Source organism: Oncorhynchus nerka, linkage group LG27 (genome assembly GCF_034236695.1).
Source record: "Oncorhynchus nerka isolate Pitt River linkage group LG27, Oner_Uvic_2.0, whole genome shotgun sequence".
NCBI lineage: Eukaryota > Metazoa > Chordata > Actinopteri > Salmoniformes > Salmonidae > Oncorhynchus > Oncorhynchus nerka.
This window is the reverse complement of record NC_088422.1, coordinates 106,863,400-106,879,528: the sequence shown is the minus strand read 5'-3', so window position 1 is coordinate 106,879,528 and position 16,129 is coordinate 106,863,400. Positions and strand designations below refer to the sequence as shown.

Below are 16,129 nucleotides of genomic sequence, written 5' to 3'. Positions count from 1 at the left end.
CAACAACATCAACAACAACAACATCAACAACATCAACAACATACATCAACAACATCAACAACATCAACAACAACAATAACAACAACAACATCAACAACAACAATAACAACAACAACAACAATAATAACAACTTACATCATCAAAATACATCAACAACATCAACATCACCAACAACATCACCAACAATAACAACAGCATACATCAACAACAACATACATCAACAACAACATACATCAACAACAACATACATCAACAACAGCATACATCAACAACAACATACATCAACAACAACATACATCAACAACAACATACATCAACAACAACATACATCAACAACAACATACATCAACAACAACATACATCAACAACAACATACATCAACAACAACATACATCAACAACAACATACACTACCGTTCAAAATTTGGGGTCACTTAGAAATGTCCTTGTTTTTTTAAGAAAAGCACATTATTTGTTGGTTATTAAAACACTGTAACATTAAATTGATCAGAAAAACACTGTAACATTAAATTGGTCAGAAATACAGTGTAGACATTGTCAATGTTGTAAATGACTGTTGTAGCTGGAAACGGCTGATTTTTAATGGAATATCTACATAGGTGTACAGAGGCCCTTTATTTACATTTACATTTAAGTCATTTAGCAGACGCTCTTATCCAGAGCGACTTACTCCTGTGTTCCAATGGCACGTTGTGTTAGCTAATCCAAGATGATCATTTTAAAAGGCTAATTGATCATTTAGAAAACCCTTTTGCAATTATGTTGTTAGCACAGCTGTTAACTGTCTTTCTGGTTAAAGAAGCAATAAAACTGGCCTTCTTTAGACTAGTTGAGTATCTGGAGCATCAGCATTTGTGGGTTCGATTACAGGCTCTACATGGCCAGAAACAAAGAACGTTCTTCTGAAACTCATCAGTCTATTCTTGTTTTGAGAAATGAAGACTCTTCCATGCGAGACATGGCCTCTGTTACGCCTATGTAGATATTCCATAAATAAATCAGCCGTTTCCAGCTACAACAGTCATTTACAACATTAACAATGTCTACACTGTATTTCTGACCAATTTAATGTTTACTGTGTTTTTCTGATCAATTTGATGTTATTTTAATATGCCAAAAAATTGCTTTTCTTTCAAAAACAAGGACATTTCTAAGTGAACCTTTTGAACGGTGGGGTACATCAACAACATCAACAACATCAACAACAACAACATCAACAACAACAACATCAACATCAACAACATCACACATCAACAACATCAACAACATCAACAACAACAACAACAACATCAACAACATCAACAACAATAATAATGATAATAACATCATCATCCTCATCAGAATCATCATCATCACCATCATCATCATCACCATCATCATCCTCACCACCATCATCACCATCATCACCACATCATCACCATCATCACCATCATCATCATCACCATCATCATCCTCATCATCACCATCATCATCATCGCCATCACCATCATCATCCTCATCATCACCATCGTCATCACCATCATCACCATCATCACCATCATCACCATCATCATCATCACCATCATCACCATCATCACCATCATCATCATCGCCATCACCATCATCATCCTCATCATCACCATCGTCATCACCATCATCATCACCATCACCATCATCATCATCACCATCGTCATCACCATCATCACCATCATCACCATCACCATCGTCATCACCATCATCATCATCACCATCACCATCATCATCATCACCATCACCATCATCATCATCACCATCACCATCGTCATCACCATCATCACCATCATCACCACCATCACCACCATCACCATCATCATCCTCATCACCATCATCATCATCATCACCATCATCATCCCCATCACCATCACCATCATCACCATCACCATCATCACCACCATCACCACCATCACCACCATCACCATCATCATCCTCATCACCATCATCATCATCATCACCATCATCATCCCCATCACCATCATCATCATCACCATCATCATGACCATCATCATCACCATCATCATCCTCATCACCATCATCATCATCACCATCATCATCCTCATCAGAATCATCACCATCATCATCTTCATCATCACCATCATTATCATCACCACCATCATCACCATCATCACCATCATCAACAACAGCACAGTCAGGGCCATTACCTGCTGGGTGCCGTTACAGCTGAGCTCAACGAGTGTCTGGGTTCCATCAGGGCCTGATCAGGTCAAAGCCCAAACTATTCAATTCATCTACTATGAAATTCCTAAAGTATTACATAACAGCAACATGGCTTGGTACCGTAGTGAGGGATGATTCCCCAGGCGGTGAAGGAGGCGTAGAGCCCACCGAACATCCAGAACATACACAGCCAGCTAAGGTGCTCCCCTCTCTTATCCATCTGGAGGAACTCTGCGAAGTAGGTGTACACGATGGGGACAGTCCCTCCGATCCTGGTGGAACAATACAACAGAGATTAGAGACATTTAAACTCTGAATATATTCTTTAATTAACATGAGCAGGATTGTTGAAACAGTGAAATGGGGTGTGATTCCTCTTGAGGGGGTCTGTTCTGTGGACTTTGTTGAAATCACGCTCTGACCACACAAAACCCCAGACACCTGGACCTATTCTCCCTTTGGCTCCAAAACCCCAGACACCTGGACCTATTCTCCCTTTGGCTCCAAAACCCCAGACACCTGGACCTATTCTCCCTTTGGCTCCAAAACCCCAGACACCTGGACCTATTCTCCCTTTGGCTCCAAAACCCCAGACACCTGGACCTATTCTCCCTTTGGCTCCAAAACCCCAGACACCTGGACCTATTCTCCCTTTGGCTCCAAAACCCCAGACACCTGGACCTATTCTCCCTTTGGCTCCGGTAAAGGTTTCTATTATGATATGTGTCCAAATGTCACCTTATTCCCTTTGTAGAGCACAACTTCTGACCAGAGCCCATAGGAAGTGAACATCATAGGGAATAAGCAGCCATTTGGGACTGGACCATGATGTTATGATCTTGGGGCCTTGGCTGGGCTCAGGGAGTCCTCCAGACAGAGCTGGGTTCAGGGGGAGTCCTCCAGACAGAGCTGGGTTCAGGGGGAGTCCTCCAGACAGAGCTGGGTTCAGTGGGGAGTCCTCCAGACAGAGCTGGGCTCACGGAGTCCTCCAGACAGAGCTGGGCTCAGGGAGTCCTCCAGACAGAGCTGGGTTCAGGGGGAGTCCTCCAGACAGAGCTGGGTTCAGGGGGAGTCCTCCAGACAGAGCTGGGTTCAGGGGGAGTCCTCCAGGCAGAGCTGAGTTCAGGGATTCCTCCAGACAGAGCTAGCTGGCAGTAATCATGTCTCTTCATCTCCCTCTCCATCCCCTCAGACAGCCATCTCCCTCTCCATCTCTCTGCATCCACATAATCATCTCTCTCCATCTCTCTCTACATCCTCTCTCATCCATCGCCATCTCTACATCCATCTCTCTTCATCTATCTCTCTTCATCTCCCTCTCCATCCCTCTCTCTACATCCCTCTCGCCATCTCTCTACATCTCTCTCTCTACATCCATCTCTCTACATCTCTCTCTCCATCTCTTTCTCTACATCCCTCTCTACATCCCTCTCGCCATCTCTTTCCTCATCTCCTCTCCATCTCAGCAACAGAGTCTCATCTCACCCGAAGCCGGAGCAGAACCGGAAGAAGAGGAAGAATCCGTATCCCTGAGCGAAGCAGGACAGGAAGCTGAAGACACAGTCGATGGCCAGACAGTAGATCAGACATTTCCTACGGCCCATCTTATCCGCCAGGCTGCCCCAGACGAAAGCCCCCACCATCATCGACACATACACCAACAGACCTGTTAACAGAGAGAGAGAAACACAGCTCTGTCAATAGAGGCAGAGACTCTGGAGGACTGATCATTTGGTACAAATCCCAAAAACAAAATCTAATCGATCCCCTCAAAATTGGTAATTTTCACATTTAGTTAAAACTGAAAATAGAACTTGTACTGGTAGAGAAATGTGTTCCTTTATGCTATATATCCCCCCCCCCTCAGAATCCCCATATAACTCAAAGAACATATCCCCCCTCAGAATCCCCATATAACTCAAAGAAGATATTCCCCCCTCAGAATCCCCATATAACTCAAAGAACATATCCCCCCCCTCAGAATCCCCATATAACTCAAAGAAGATATCCCCCCCTCAGAATCCCCATATAACTCAAAGAAGATATCCCCCCTCAGAATCCCCATATAACTCAAAGAAGATATCCCCCCTCAGAATCCCCATATAACTCAAAGAACATATCCCCCCTCAGAATCCCCATATAACTCAAAGAAGATATCCCCCCCTCAGAATCCCCATATAACTCAAAGAAGATATCCCCCCTCAGAATCCCCATATAACTCAAAGAAGATATTCCCCCTCAGAATCCCCATATAACTCAGAGAAGATATCCCCCCTCAGAATCCCCATATAACTCAAAGAAGATATCCCCCCCTCAGAATCCCCATATAACTCAGAGAAGATATCCCCCCCTCAGAATCCCCATATAACTCAAAGAAGATATTCCCCCTCAGAATCCCCATATAACTCAGAGAAGATATCCCCCCTCAGAATCCCCATATAACTCAAAGAAGATATCCCCCCTCAGAATCCCCATATAACTCAAAGAAGATATCCCCCCTCAGAATCCCCATATAACTCAAAGAAGATATCCCCCCTCAGAATCCCCATATAACTCAAAGAAGATATCCCCCCTCAGAATCCCCATATAACTCAAAGAAGATATTCCCCACCCTTGAGGAAGAGACCTGCCATTTTCAGGCCCATGGAAATTCGCTCACAGGAACACTACCTGAGGGAACAGCTGTATTACAGGCCTGTTTCTAACTGTCTTCATCTGCCCCATAGAAACAACAGGGACAGCTTTATTACAGGCCATACTGTTTCTAACTGTCTTCATCTCCCCATAGAAACAACAGGGAAAGCTTTATTACAGGCCTGTTTCTAACTGTCTTCATCTGCCCCATAGAAACAACAGGAACAGCTGTATTACAGGCCTGTTTCTAACTGTCTTCATCTGCCCATAGAAACAACAGGGACAGCTGTATTACAGGCCATACTGTTTCTAACTGTCTTCATCTGCCCATAGAAACAACAGGGACTGCTTCATTACAGGCCTGTTTCCAACTGTCTTCATCTCCCCATAGAAACAACAGGGACTGCTTCATTACAGGCCTGTTTCCAACTGTCTTCATCTCCCCATAGAAACAACAGGGACAGCTGTATTACAGGCCATACTGTTTCTAACTGTCTTCATCTGCCCATAGAAACAACAGGAACAGCTTTATTACAGGCCTGTTTCTAACTGTCTTCATCTGCCCCATAGAAACAACAGGGACAGCTTTATTACAGGCCTGTTTCTAACTGTCTTCATCTGCCCCATAGAAACAACAGGAACAGCTTTATTACAGGCCTGTTTCTAACTGTCTTCATCTGCCCCATAGAAACAACAGGAACAGCTTTATTACAGGCCTGTTTCTAACTGTCTTCATCTGCCCCATAGAAACAACAGGAACAGCTTTATTACAGGCCTGTTTCTAACTGTCTTCATCTGCCCATAGAAACAACAGGAACAGCTTTATTACAGGCCTGTTTCTAACTGTCTTCATCTGCCCCATAGAAACAACAGGGACAGCTTTATTACAGGCCTGTTTCTAACTGTCTTCATCTGCCCCATAGAAACAACAGGGACAGCTTTATTACAGGCCATACTGTTTCTAACTGTCTTCATCTCCCCATAGAAACAACAGGGACAGCTTTATTACAGGCCTGTTTCTAACTGTCTTCATCTGCCCCATAGAAACAACAGGGACAGCTTTATTACAGGCCTGTTTCTAACTGTCTTCATCTGCCCATAGAAACAACAGGGACAGCTGTATTACAGGCCTGTTTCTAACTGTCTTCATCTGCCCATAGAAACAACAGGGACAGCTTCATTACAGGCCTGTTTCTAACTGTCTTCATCTGCCCCATAGAAACAACAGGGACAGCTTCATTACAGGCCTGTTTCTAACTGTCTTCATCTCCCCATAGAAACAACAGGGACAGCTTTATTACAGGCCTGTTTCTAACTGTCTTCATCTGCCCCATAGAAACAACAGGGACAGCTTTATTACAGGCCTGTTTCTAACTGTCTTCATCTGCCCATAGAAACAACAGGAACAGCTTTATTACAGGCCTGTTTCTAACTGTCTTCATCTGCCCCATAGAAACAACAGGGACAGCTTTATTACAGGCCTGTTTCTAACTGTCTTCATCTGCCCCATAGAAACAACAGGAACAGCTTTATTACAGGCCTGTTTCTAACTGTCTTCATCTGCCCCATAGAAACAACAGGAACAGCTTTATTACAGGCCTGTTTCTAACTGTCTTCATCTGCCCATAGAAACAACAGGGACAGCTTTATTACAGGCCTGTTTCTAACTGTCTTCATCTGCCCCATAGAAACAACAGGGACAGCTTTATTACAGGCCTGTTTCTAACTGTCTTCATCTAAATAGAAACAACAGGAAAAGCTTTATTACAGGCCTGTTTCTAACTGTCTTCATCTGCCCCATAGAAACAACAGGGACAGCTTGGATATTACAGGCCATGTTTCTAACTGTCTTCATCTGCCCATAGAAACAACAGGGACAGCTTTTATTACAGGCCTGTTTCTAACTGTTTCATCTAACAACCCTTCTAAAAAGACAGGGACAGCTTTATTACAGGCCTGTTTCTAACTGTCTTCATCTAAATAGAAACAACAGGAACAGCTTTATTACAGGCCTGTTTCTAACTGTCTTCATCTGCCCCATAGAAACAACAGGAACAGCTTTATTAAGGCCTGTTTCTAACTGTCTTCATCTGATAGAAACAACAGGAACAGCTTTATTACAGGCCTGTTTCTAACTGTAACAACATCTGCCCCATAGAAACAACAGGGACAGCTTTAGTAACATAGCAACAACACCTTCTATTACAGGCCTGAATCTATTTGGATAGTAACATAGTAACAACACCTTCTAAATGAAGATAGAGGAATCTATTTGGATAGTAACATAGTAACAACACCTTCTAAATGAAGATAGAGGAATCTATTTGGATAGTAACATAGTAACAACACCTTCTAAATGAAGATAGAGGAATCTATTTGGATAGTAACATAGTAACAACACCTTCTAAATGAAGATAGAGGAATCTATTTGGATAGTAACATAGTAACAACACCTTCTAAATGAAGATAGAGGAATCTATTTGGATAGTAACATAGTAACAACACCTTCTAAATGAAGATAGAGGAATCTATTTGGATAGTAACATAGTAACAACACCTTCTAAATGAAGATAACTATTTGGATAGTAACATAGTAACAACACCTTCTAAATGAAGATAGAGGAATCTATTTGGATAGTAACATAGTAACAACACCTTCTAAATGAAGATAGAGGAATCTATTTGGATAGTAACATAGTAACAACACCTTCTAAATGAAGATAGAGGAATCTATTTGGATAGTAACATAGTAACAACACCTTCTAAATGAAGATAGAGGATTCTATTTGGATAGTAACATAGTAACAACACCTTCTAAATGAAGATAGAGGATTCTATTTGGATAGTAACAACACCTTCTAAATGAAGATAGAGGAATCTATTTGGATAGTAACATAGTAACAACACCTTCTAAATGAAGATAGAGGAATCTATTTGGATAGTAACATAGTAACAACACCTTCTAAATGAAGATAGAGGAATCTATTTGGATAGTAACATAGTAACAACACCTTCTAAATGAAGATAGAGGAATCTATTTGGATAGTAACATAGTAACAACACCTTCTAAATGAAGATAGAGGAATCTATTTGGATAGTAACATAGTAACAACACCTTCTAAATGAAGATAGAGGAATCTATTTGGATAGTAACATAGTAACAACACCTTCTAAATGAAGATAGAGGAATCTATTTGGATAGTAACATAGTAACAACACCTTCTAAATGAAGATAGAGGAATCTATTTGGATAGTAACATAGTAACAACACCTTCTAAATGAAGATAGAGGAATCTATTTGGATAGTAACATAGTAACAACACCTTCTAAATGAAGATAGAGGAATCTATTTGGATAGTAACATAGTAACAACACCTTCTAAATGAAGATAGAGGAATCTATTTGGATAGTAACATAGTAACAACACCTTCTAAATGAAGATAGAGGAATCTATTTGGATAGTAACATAGTAACAACACCTTCTAAATGAAGATAGAGGAATCTATTTGGATAGTAACATAGTAACAACACCTTCTAAATGAAGATAGAGGAATCTATTTGGATAGTAACATAGTAACAACACCTTCTAAATGAAGATAGAGGAATCTATTTGGATAGTAACATAGTAACAACACCTTCTAAATGAAGATAGAGGAATCTATTTGGATAGTAACAACACCTTCTAAATGAAGATAGAGGAAACATAGTAACAACACCTTCTAAATGAAGATAGAGGAATCTATTTGGATAGTAACATAGTAACTAAATGAAGATAGAGGAATCTTTTGGATAGTAACATAGTAACATACACAGCTTCTAAATGAAGATAGAGGAATCTAATAGTAACATAGTAACAACACCTTCTAAATGAAGATAGAGGAATCTATTTGGATAGTAACTATTTGGATAGTAACATAGTAACAACACCTTCTAAATGAAGATAGAGGAATCTATTTGGATAGTAACATAGTAACAACACCTTCTAAATGAAGATAGAGGAATCTATTTGGATAGTAACATAGTAACAACACCTTTAAATGAAGATAGAGGAATCTATACATAGTAACAACACCTTCTAAATGAAGATAGAGGAATCTATTTGGATAGTAACATAGTAACAACACCTTCTAAATGAAGATAGAGGAATCTATTTGGATAGTAACATAGTAACAACACCTTCTAAATGAAGATAGAGGAATCTATTTGGATAGTAACATAGTAACAACACCTTCTAAATGAAGATAGAGGAATCTATTTGGATAGTAACATAGTAACAACACCTTCTAAATGAAGATAGAGGAATCTATTTGGATAGTAACATAGTAACAACACCTTCTAAATGAAGATAGAGGAATCTATTTGGATAGTAACATAGTAACAACACCTTCTAAATGAAGATAGAGGAAAATAGAAGATAAATGAAGATAGAGGAATCTATTTGGATAGTAACATAGTAACAACACCTTCTAAATGAAGATAGAGGAATCTATTTGGATAGTAACAACACCTTCTAAATGAAGATAGAGGAATCTATTTGGATAGTAACATAGTAACAACACCTTCTAAATGAAGATAGAGGAATCTATTTGGATAGTAACATAGTAACAACACCTTCTAAATGAAGATAGAGGAATCTATTTGGATAGTAACATAGTAACAACACCTTCTAAATGAAGATAGAGGAATCTATTTGGATAGTAACATAGTAACAACACCTTCTAAATGAAGATAGAGGAATCTATTTGGATAGTAACATAGTAACAACACCTTCTAAATGAAGATAGAGGAATCTATTTGGATAGTAACATAGTAACAACACCTTCTAAATGAAGATAGAGGAATCTATTTTGGATAAATGAAGTAACATAGTAACAACACCTTCTAAATGAAGATAGAGGAATCTATTTGGATAGTAACATAGTAACAACACCTTCTAAATGAAGATAGAGGAATCTATTTGGATAGTAACATAGTAACAACACCTTCTAAATGAAGATAGAGGAATCTATTTGGATAGTAACATAGTAACAACACCTTCTAAATGAAGATAGAGGAATCTATTAACAACACCTTCTAAATGAAGATAACATAGTAACATAGTAACAACACCTTCTAAATGAAGATAGAGGAATCTATTTGGATAGTAACATAGTAACAACACCTTCTAAATGAAGATAGAGGAATCTATTTGGATAGTAACATAGTAACAACACCTAAATGAAGATAGAGGAATCTATTTGGATAGTAACATAGTAACAACACCTTCTAAATGAAGATAGAGGAATCTATTTGGATAGTAACATAGTAACAACACCTTCTAAATGAAGATAGAGGAATCTATTTGGATAGTAACATAGTAACAACACCTTCTAAATGAAGATAGAGGAATCTATTTGGATAGTAACATAGTAACAACACCTTCTAAATGAAGATAGAGGAATCTATTTGGATAGTAACATAGTAACAACACCTTCTAAATGAAGATAGAGGAATCTATTTGGATAGTAACATAGTAACAAACCTTCTAAATGAAGATAGAGGAATCTATTTGGATAGTAACATAGTAACAACACCTTCTAAATGAAGATAGAGGAATCTATTTGGATAGTAACATAGTAACAACACCTTCTAAATGAAGATAGAGGAATCTATTTGGATAGTAACATAGTAACAACACCTTCTAAATGAAGATAGAGGAATCTATTTGGATAGTAACATAGTAACAACACCTTCTAAATGAAGATAGAGGAATCTATTTGGATAGTAACATAGTAACAACACCTTCTAAATGAAGATAGAGGAATCTATTTGGATAGTAACATAGTAACAACACCTTCTAAATGAAGATAGAGGAATCTATTTGGATAGTAACATAGTAACAACACCTTCTAAATGAAGATAGAGGAATCTATTTGGACCTTCTAAATGTAACATTTGGATAGTAACAACAACACCTTCTAAATGAAGATAGAGGAATCTATTTGGATAGTAACATAGTAACAACACCTTCTAAATGAAGATAGAGGAATCTATTTGGATAGTAACATAGTAACAACACCTTCTAAATGAAGATAGAGGAATCTATTTGGATAGTAACATAGCAACAACACCTTCTAAATGAAGATAGAGGAATCTATTTGGATAGTAACATAGCAACAACACCTTCTAAATGAAGATAGAGGAATCTATTTGGATAGTAACATAGTAACAACACCTTCTAAATGAAGATAGAGGAATCTATTTGGATAGTAACATAGTAACAACACCTTCTAAATGAAGATAGAGGAATCTATTTGGATAGTAACATAGTAACAACACCTTCTAAAAAGATAGATAGAGGAATCTATTTGGATAGTAACATAGTAACAACACCTTCTAAATGAAGATAGAGGAATCTATTTGGATAGTAACATAGTAACAACACCTTCTAAATGAAGATAGAGGAATCTATTTGGATAGTAACATAGTAACAACACCTTCTAAATGAAGATAGAGGAATCTATTTGGATAGTAACATAGTAACAACACCTTCTAAATGAAGATAGAGGAATCTATTTGGATAGTAACATAGTAACAACACCTTCTAAATGAAGATAGAGGAATCTATTTGGATAGTAACATAGTAACAACACCTTCTAAATGAAGATAGAGGAATCTATTTGGATAGTAACATAGTAACAACACCTTCTAAATGAAGATAGAGGAATCTATTTGGATAGTAACATAGTAACAACACCTTCTAAATGAAATAGAGGAAAGATAGTAACATAGTAACAAACCTTCTAAATGAAGATAGAGGAATCTATTTGGATAGTAACATAAAGTAACAACACCTTCTAAATGAAGATAGAGGAATCTATTTGGATAGTAACATAGTAACAACACCTTCTAAATGAAGATAGAGGAATCTATTTGGATAGTAACATAGTAACAACACCTTCTAAATGAAGATAGAGGAATCTATTTGGATAGTAACATAGTAACAACACCTTCTAAATGAAGATAGAGGAATCTATTTGGATAGTAACATAGTAACAACACCTTCTAAATGAAGATAGAGGAATCTATTTGGATAGTAACATAGTAACAACACTTCTAAATGAAGATAGATGGATTCTAAAGTAAAGACAACACCTAAATGAAGATAGAGGAATCTATTTGGATAGTAACATAGTAACAACACCTTCTAAATGAAGATAGAGGAATCTATTTGGACGTTAACATACTGACAAAATGATTCCTAGATGATGCTGAGTATTATAGAGATTAAAGCCTATGGATTCAGCGATCTAATTTATTACACCATAATATACAGCACATAGTAAAGCCCCTGTATATTATATCACCAGCTAGTATTCAGTACTTGGCCGGCCCTCTTAAGGCCATAATACATTGACAATTTTGAGGGGCAATGTTACCGAACTATCTTACATTGAAAATGAGCAACTTTTTATTATGTGAGTCATTTTGATTGGCAGCGCTAACGAGCGGGTCATTTTTTGGAATCCTCCAATCAGAGTGCAGATGTTGTTCTTGATCTGCCTCAGTCTGCCTTTTCTAAAACGTTTTGGAAAACGTGGCGGCCATTTTGACCTGAAGTGAGAGGAAATCAGTACTAGTGTGTGTCAGTAGACCGTCGTTGCGAGAAGCAGCTACAGTATATGTCTCATGTCTCTCAGGCCCCCACTGTCCTGGGTTTATACTACAGCCCTAATTACAGTTGAGTAAGCAGCTTAGCTTAGACTAGCGGCATGTGTTGCTGTGGTGGGCTGTCAGTGCACCTCACTGTGGATTAGTATCCCTCGAAATGCTACCCCTCTACAAACGGTATGTCCTTGTACCAGGCCTCAGGCATCACAGTTAGCCTTCAACCAGGTCACAGTCTAGTCACAGCGGGAGTGAATCCCCATTCAGGGGCTGGGGGAGGGCCTGGGGCTGGGACAGGGGATGGGGCAGGGGCTGGGGGAGGGCCTGGGGGAGGGCCTGGGGCTTGGTCTGGATAACATAATAAATGGATCTGTTCTGGTATCAGGGTCTTGTTAACTCAGTTGGAGGGTCTGGATAACATTATGAATGGATCTGTTCTGGTATCAGGGTCTTGTTAACTCAGTTGGAGGGTCTGGATAACATAATGAATGGATCTGTTCTGGTATCAGGGTCTTGTTAACTCAGTTGGAGGGTCTGGGTCTGGATAACATAATGAATGGATCTGTTCTGGTATCAAGGTCTTGTTCACAAAGTTGGAGGGTCTGGGTCTGGATAACATAATGAATAGATCTGTTCTGGTATCAGGGTCTTGTTAACTCAGTTGGAGGGTCTGGATAACATAATGAATGGATCTGTTCTGGTACCAGGGTCTTGTTAACAAAGTTGGAGGGTCTGGATAACATAATGAATGGATCTGTTCTGGTATCAGGGTCTTGTTAACTCAGTTGGAGGGTCTGGATAACATAATGAATGGATAAGGGGTCTTGTTAACTCATGGAGTGGTCTGATAACATTATGAATGGATCTGTTCTGGTATCAGGGTCTTGTTAACTCAGTTGGAGGTCTGGATAACATAATGAATGGATCTGTTCTGGTCTTGTCAGTTGGAGGGTCTGGTTTATAACATAATGAATGGATCTGGTATTCTGGTACCAGAGGTCTTGTTAACTCAGTTCTGGGTGGGTCTGGATAACATAATGAATGGATCTGTTCTGGTATCAGGGTCTTGTTAACTCAGTTGGAGGGTCTGGATAACATAATGAATGGATCTGTTCTGGTATCAGGGTCTTGTTAACTCAGTTGGGGGTCTGGATAACATAATGAATGGATCTGTTCTGGTACCAGGGTCTTGTTAACTCAGTTGTCAGGACTATTCTCCCTCTCTGCAACAGGGGAAACATATGGGCTACAGAACGAGCAGCAGGTTGGTGTTGGACTAAAGGTTGCTACACGATATTGACTTTAACGGATAAGTGTAGAGGTTATAACACGTTCTGGGTGGTTATAGCATAACTGATAACTGTAGAGGTTATAACACGTTCTGGGTGGTTATAGCATAACTGATAACTGTAGAGGTTATAACACGTTCTGGGTGGTTATAGCATAACTGTAGAGGTTATAACACGTTCTGGGTGGTTTAGCATAACTGTAGAGGTTATACACGTTCTGGGTGGTTATAGGTTATAGCATAACTGTAGAGGTTATAACACGTTCTGGGTGGTTATAGCATAACTGTAGAGGTTATAACACGTTCTGGGTGGTTATAGCATAACTGTAGAGGTTATAACACGTTCTGGGTGGTTATAGCATAACTGTAGAGGTTATAACACGTTCTGGGTGGTTATAGCATAACTGTAGAGGTTATAACACGTTCTGGGTGGTTATAGCATAACTGTAGAGGTTATAACACGTTCTGGGTGGTTATAGCATAACTGTAGAGGTTATAACACATTCTGGGTGGTTATAGCAGGATAATAGGTTATAACACGTTCTGGGTGGTTATAGCATAACTGTAGAGGTTATAACACGTTCTGGGTAACTGTAGAGGTTTATATAGCATAACTGTAGAGGTTATAACACGTTCTGGGTGGTTATAGCATAACTGTAGAGGTTATAACACGTTCTGGGTGGTTATAGCATAACTGTAGAGGTTATAACACGTTCTGGGTGGTTATAGCATAACTGTGGAGGTTATAACATACGTTCTGGGTGGTTATAGCATAACACGTTCTGGTTATAGCATAGACTGGTTATAACACATTCTGGGTGGTTATAGCATAACTGTGTATAACACGTTCTGTGGTTATAGCATAACTGTAGAGGTTATAACACGTTCTGGGTGGTTATAGCATAACTGTAGGACGTTCTGGGTGGTTATAGCATAACTGTAGGTTATAACACGTTCTGGGTGGTTATAGCATAACTGTAGAGGTTATAACACGTTCTGGGTGGTTATAGCATAACTGTAGAGGTTATAACACGTTCTGGGTGGTTATAGCATAACTGTAGAGGTTATAACATAACTGTAGAGGTTATAACACGTTCTGGGTGGTTATAGCATAACTGTAGAGGTTATAACACGTTCTGGGTGGTTATAGCAGGTTATAACTTCTGGGTGGTTATAGCATAACTGTAGAGGTTATAACACGTTCTGGGTGGTTATAGCATAACATAACTGTAGAGGTTATAACACGTTCTGGGTGGTTATAGCATAACTGTAGAGGTTATAACACGTTCTGGGTGGTTATAGCATAACTGTAGAGGTTATAACACGTTCTGGGTGGTTATAGCATAACTGTAGAGGTTATAACACGTTCTGGGTGGTTATAGCATAACTGTAGAGGTTATAACACGTTCTGGGTGGTTATAGCATAACTGTAGAGGTTATACGTTCTGGGTGGTTATAGCATAACTGTAGAGGTTATAACACGTTCTGGGTGGTTATAGCATAACTGTAGAGGTTATAACACGTTCTGGGTGGTTATAGCATAACTGTGGAGGTTATAACACGTTCTGGGTGGTTATAGCATAACTTATAACACGTTCTGGGTGGTTATAGCATAACTGTGGAGGTTATAACACGTTCTGGGTGGTTATAGCATAACTGTAGAGGTTATAACATAACTGTAGAGGTTATAGTGGTTATACACGTTCTGGGTGGTTATAGCATAACTGTAGAGGTTATAACACGTTCTGGGTGGTTATAGCATAACTGTGGAGGTTATAACACGTTCTGGGTGGTTATAGCATAACTGTAGAGGTTATAACACGTTCTGGGTGGTTATAGCATAACTGTAGAGGTTATAACACATCCCCTTCTGGGTGGTTATAGCATAACTGTAGAGGTTATAACGTTCTGGGTGGTTATAGCATAACTGTAGAGGTTATAACACGTTCTGGGTGGTTATAGCATAACTGTAGAGGTTATAAACACGTTAGAGGTTATAACACGTTCAGACAGGTGGTTATAGCATAACTGTAGAGGTTATAACACGTTCTGGGTGGTTATAGCATAACTGTAGAGGTTATAACATGTTCTGGGTGGTTATAGCATAACATGTGATAACTGTAGAGAGGTTGTGGGTGGTTAAGCATAACTGTAGAGGTTATCTGGGTGGTTATAGCATAACTGTAGAGTTGTTATAAACGTTCTAGTGGTTATAACACCGTTCTGGGTGGTTATAGCATAACTGTAGAGGTTATAACACATTCTGGGTGGTTATAGCATAACTGGGTGGTTATAGCATAACTGTAGAGGTTATAACACGTTATGGGTGGTTATAGCATAACTGTAG

General features: G+C 39.0%; 1 protein-coding gene across 1 annotated transcript in view; it reads right to left on the bottom strand.

Annotated features, from left to right (window-relative positions):
* The window catches only part of LOC115122683 (synaptic vesicle glycoprotein 2B-like), a 47,354-nt gene that overhangs the window by 10,781 nt on the left and 20,444 nt on the right, over window positions 1–16,129 (bottom strand). The window contains exons 3-4 of the mRNA XM_065012512.1: window positions 3,699–3,879; window positions 2,334–2,485 (exon numbers count right to left, since the gene is read on the bottom strand). Coding sequence (XP_064868584.1) covers window positions 2,334–2,485; window positions 3,699–3,879 — 333 coding nt within the window. The remainder of the gene's footprint in view (window positions 1–2,333; window positions 2,486–3,698; window positions 3,880–16,129) is intronic.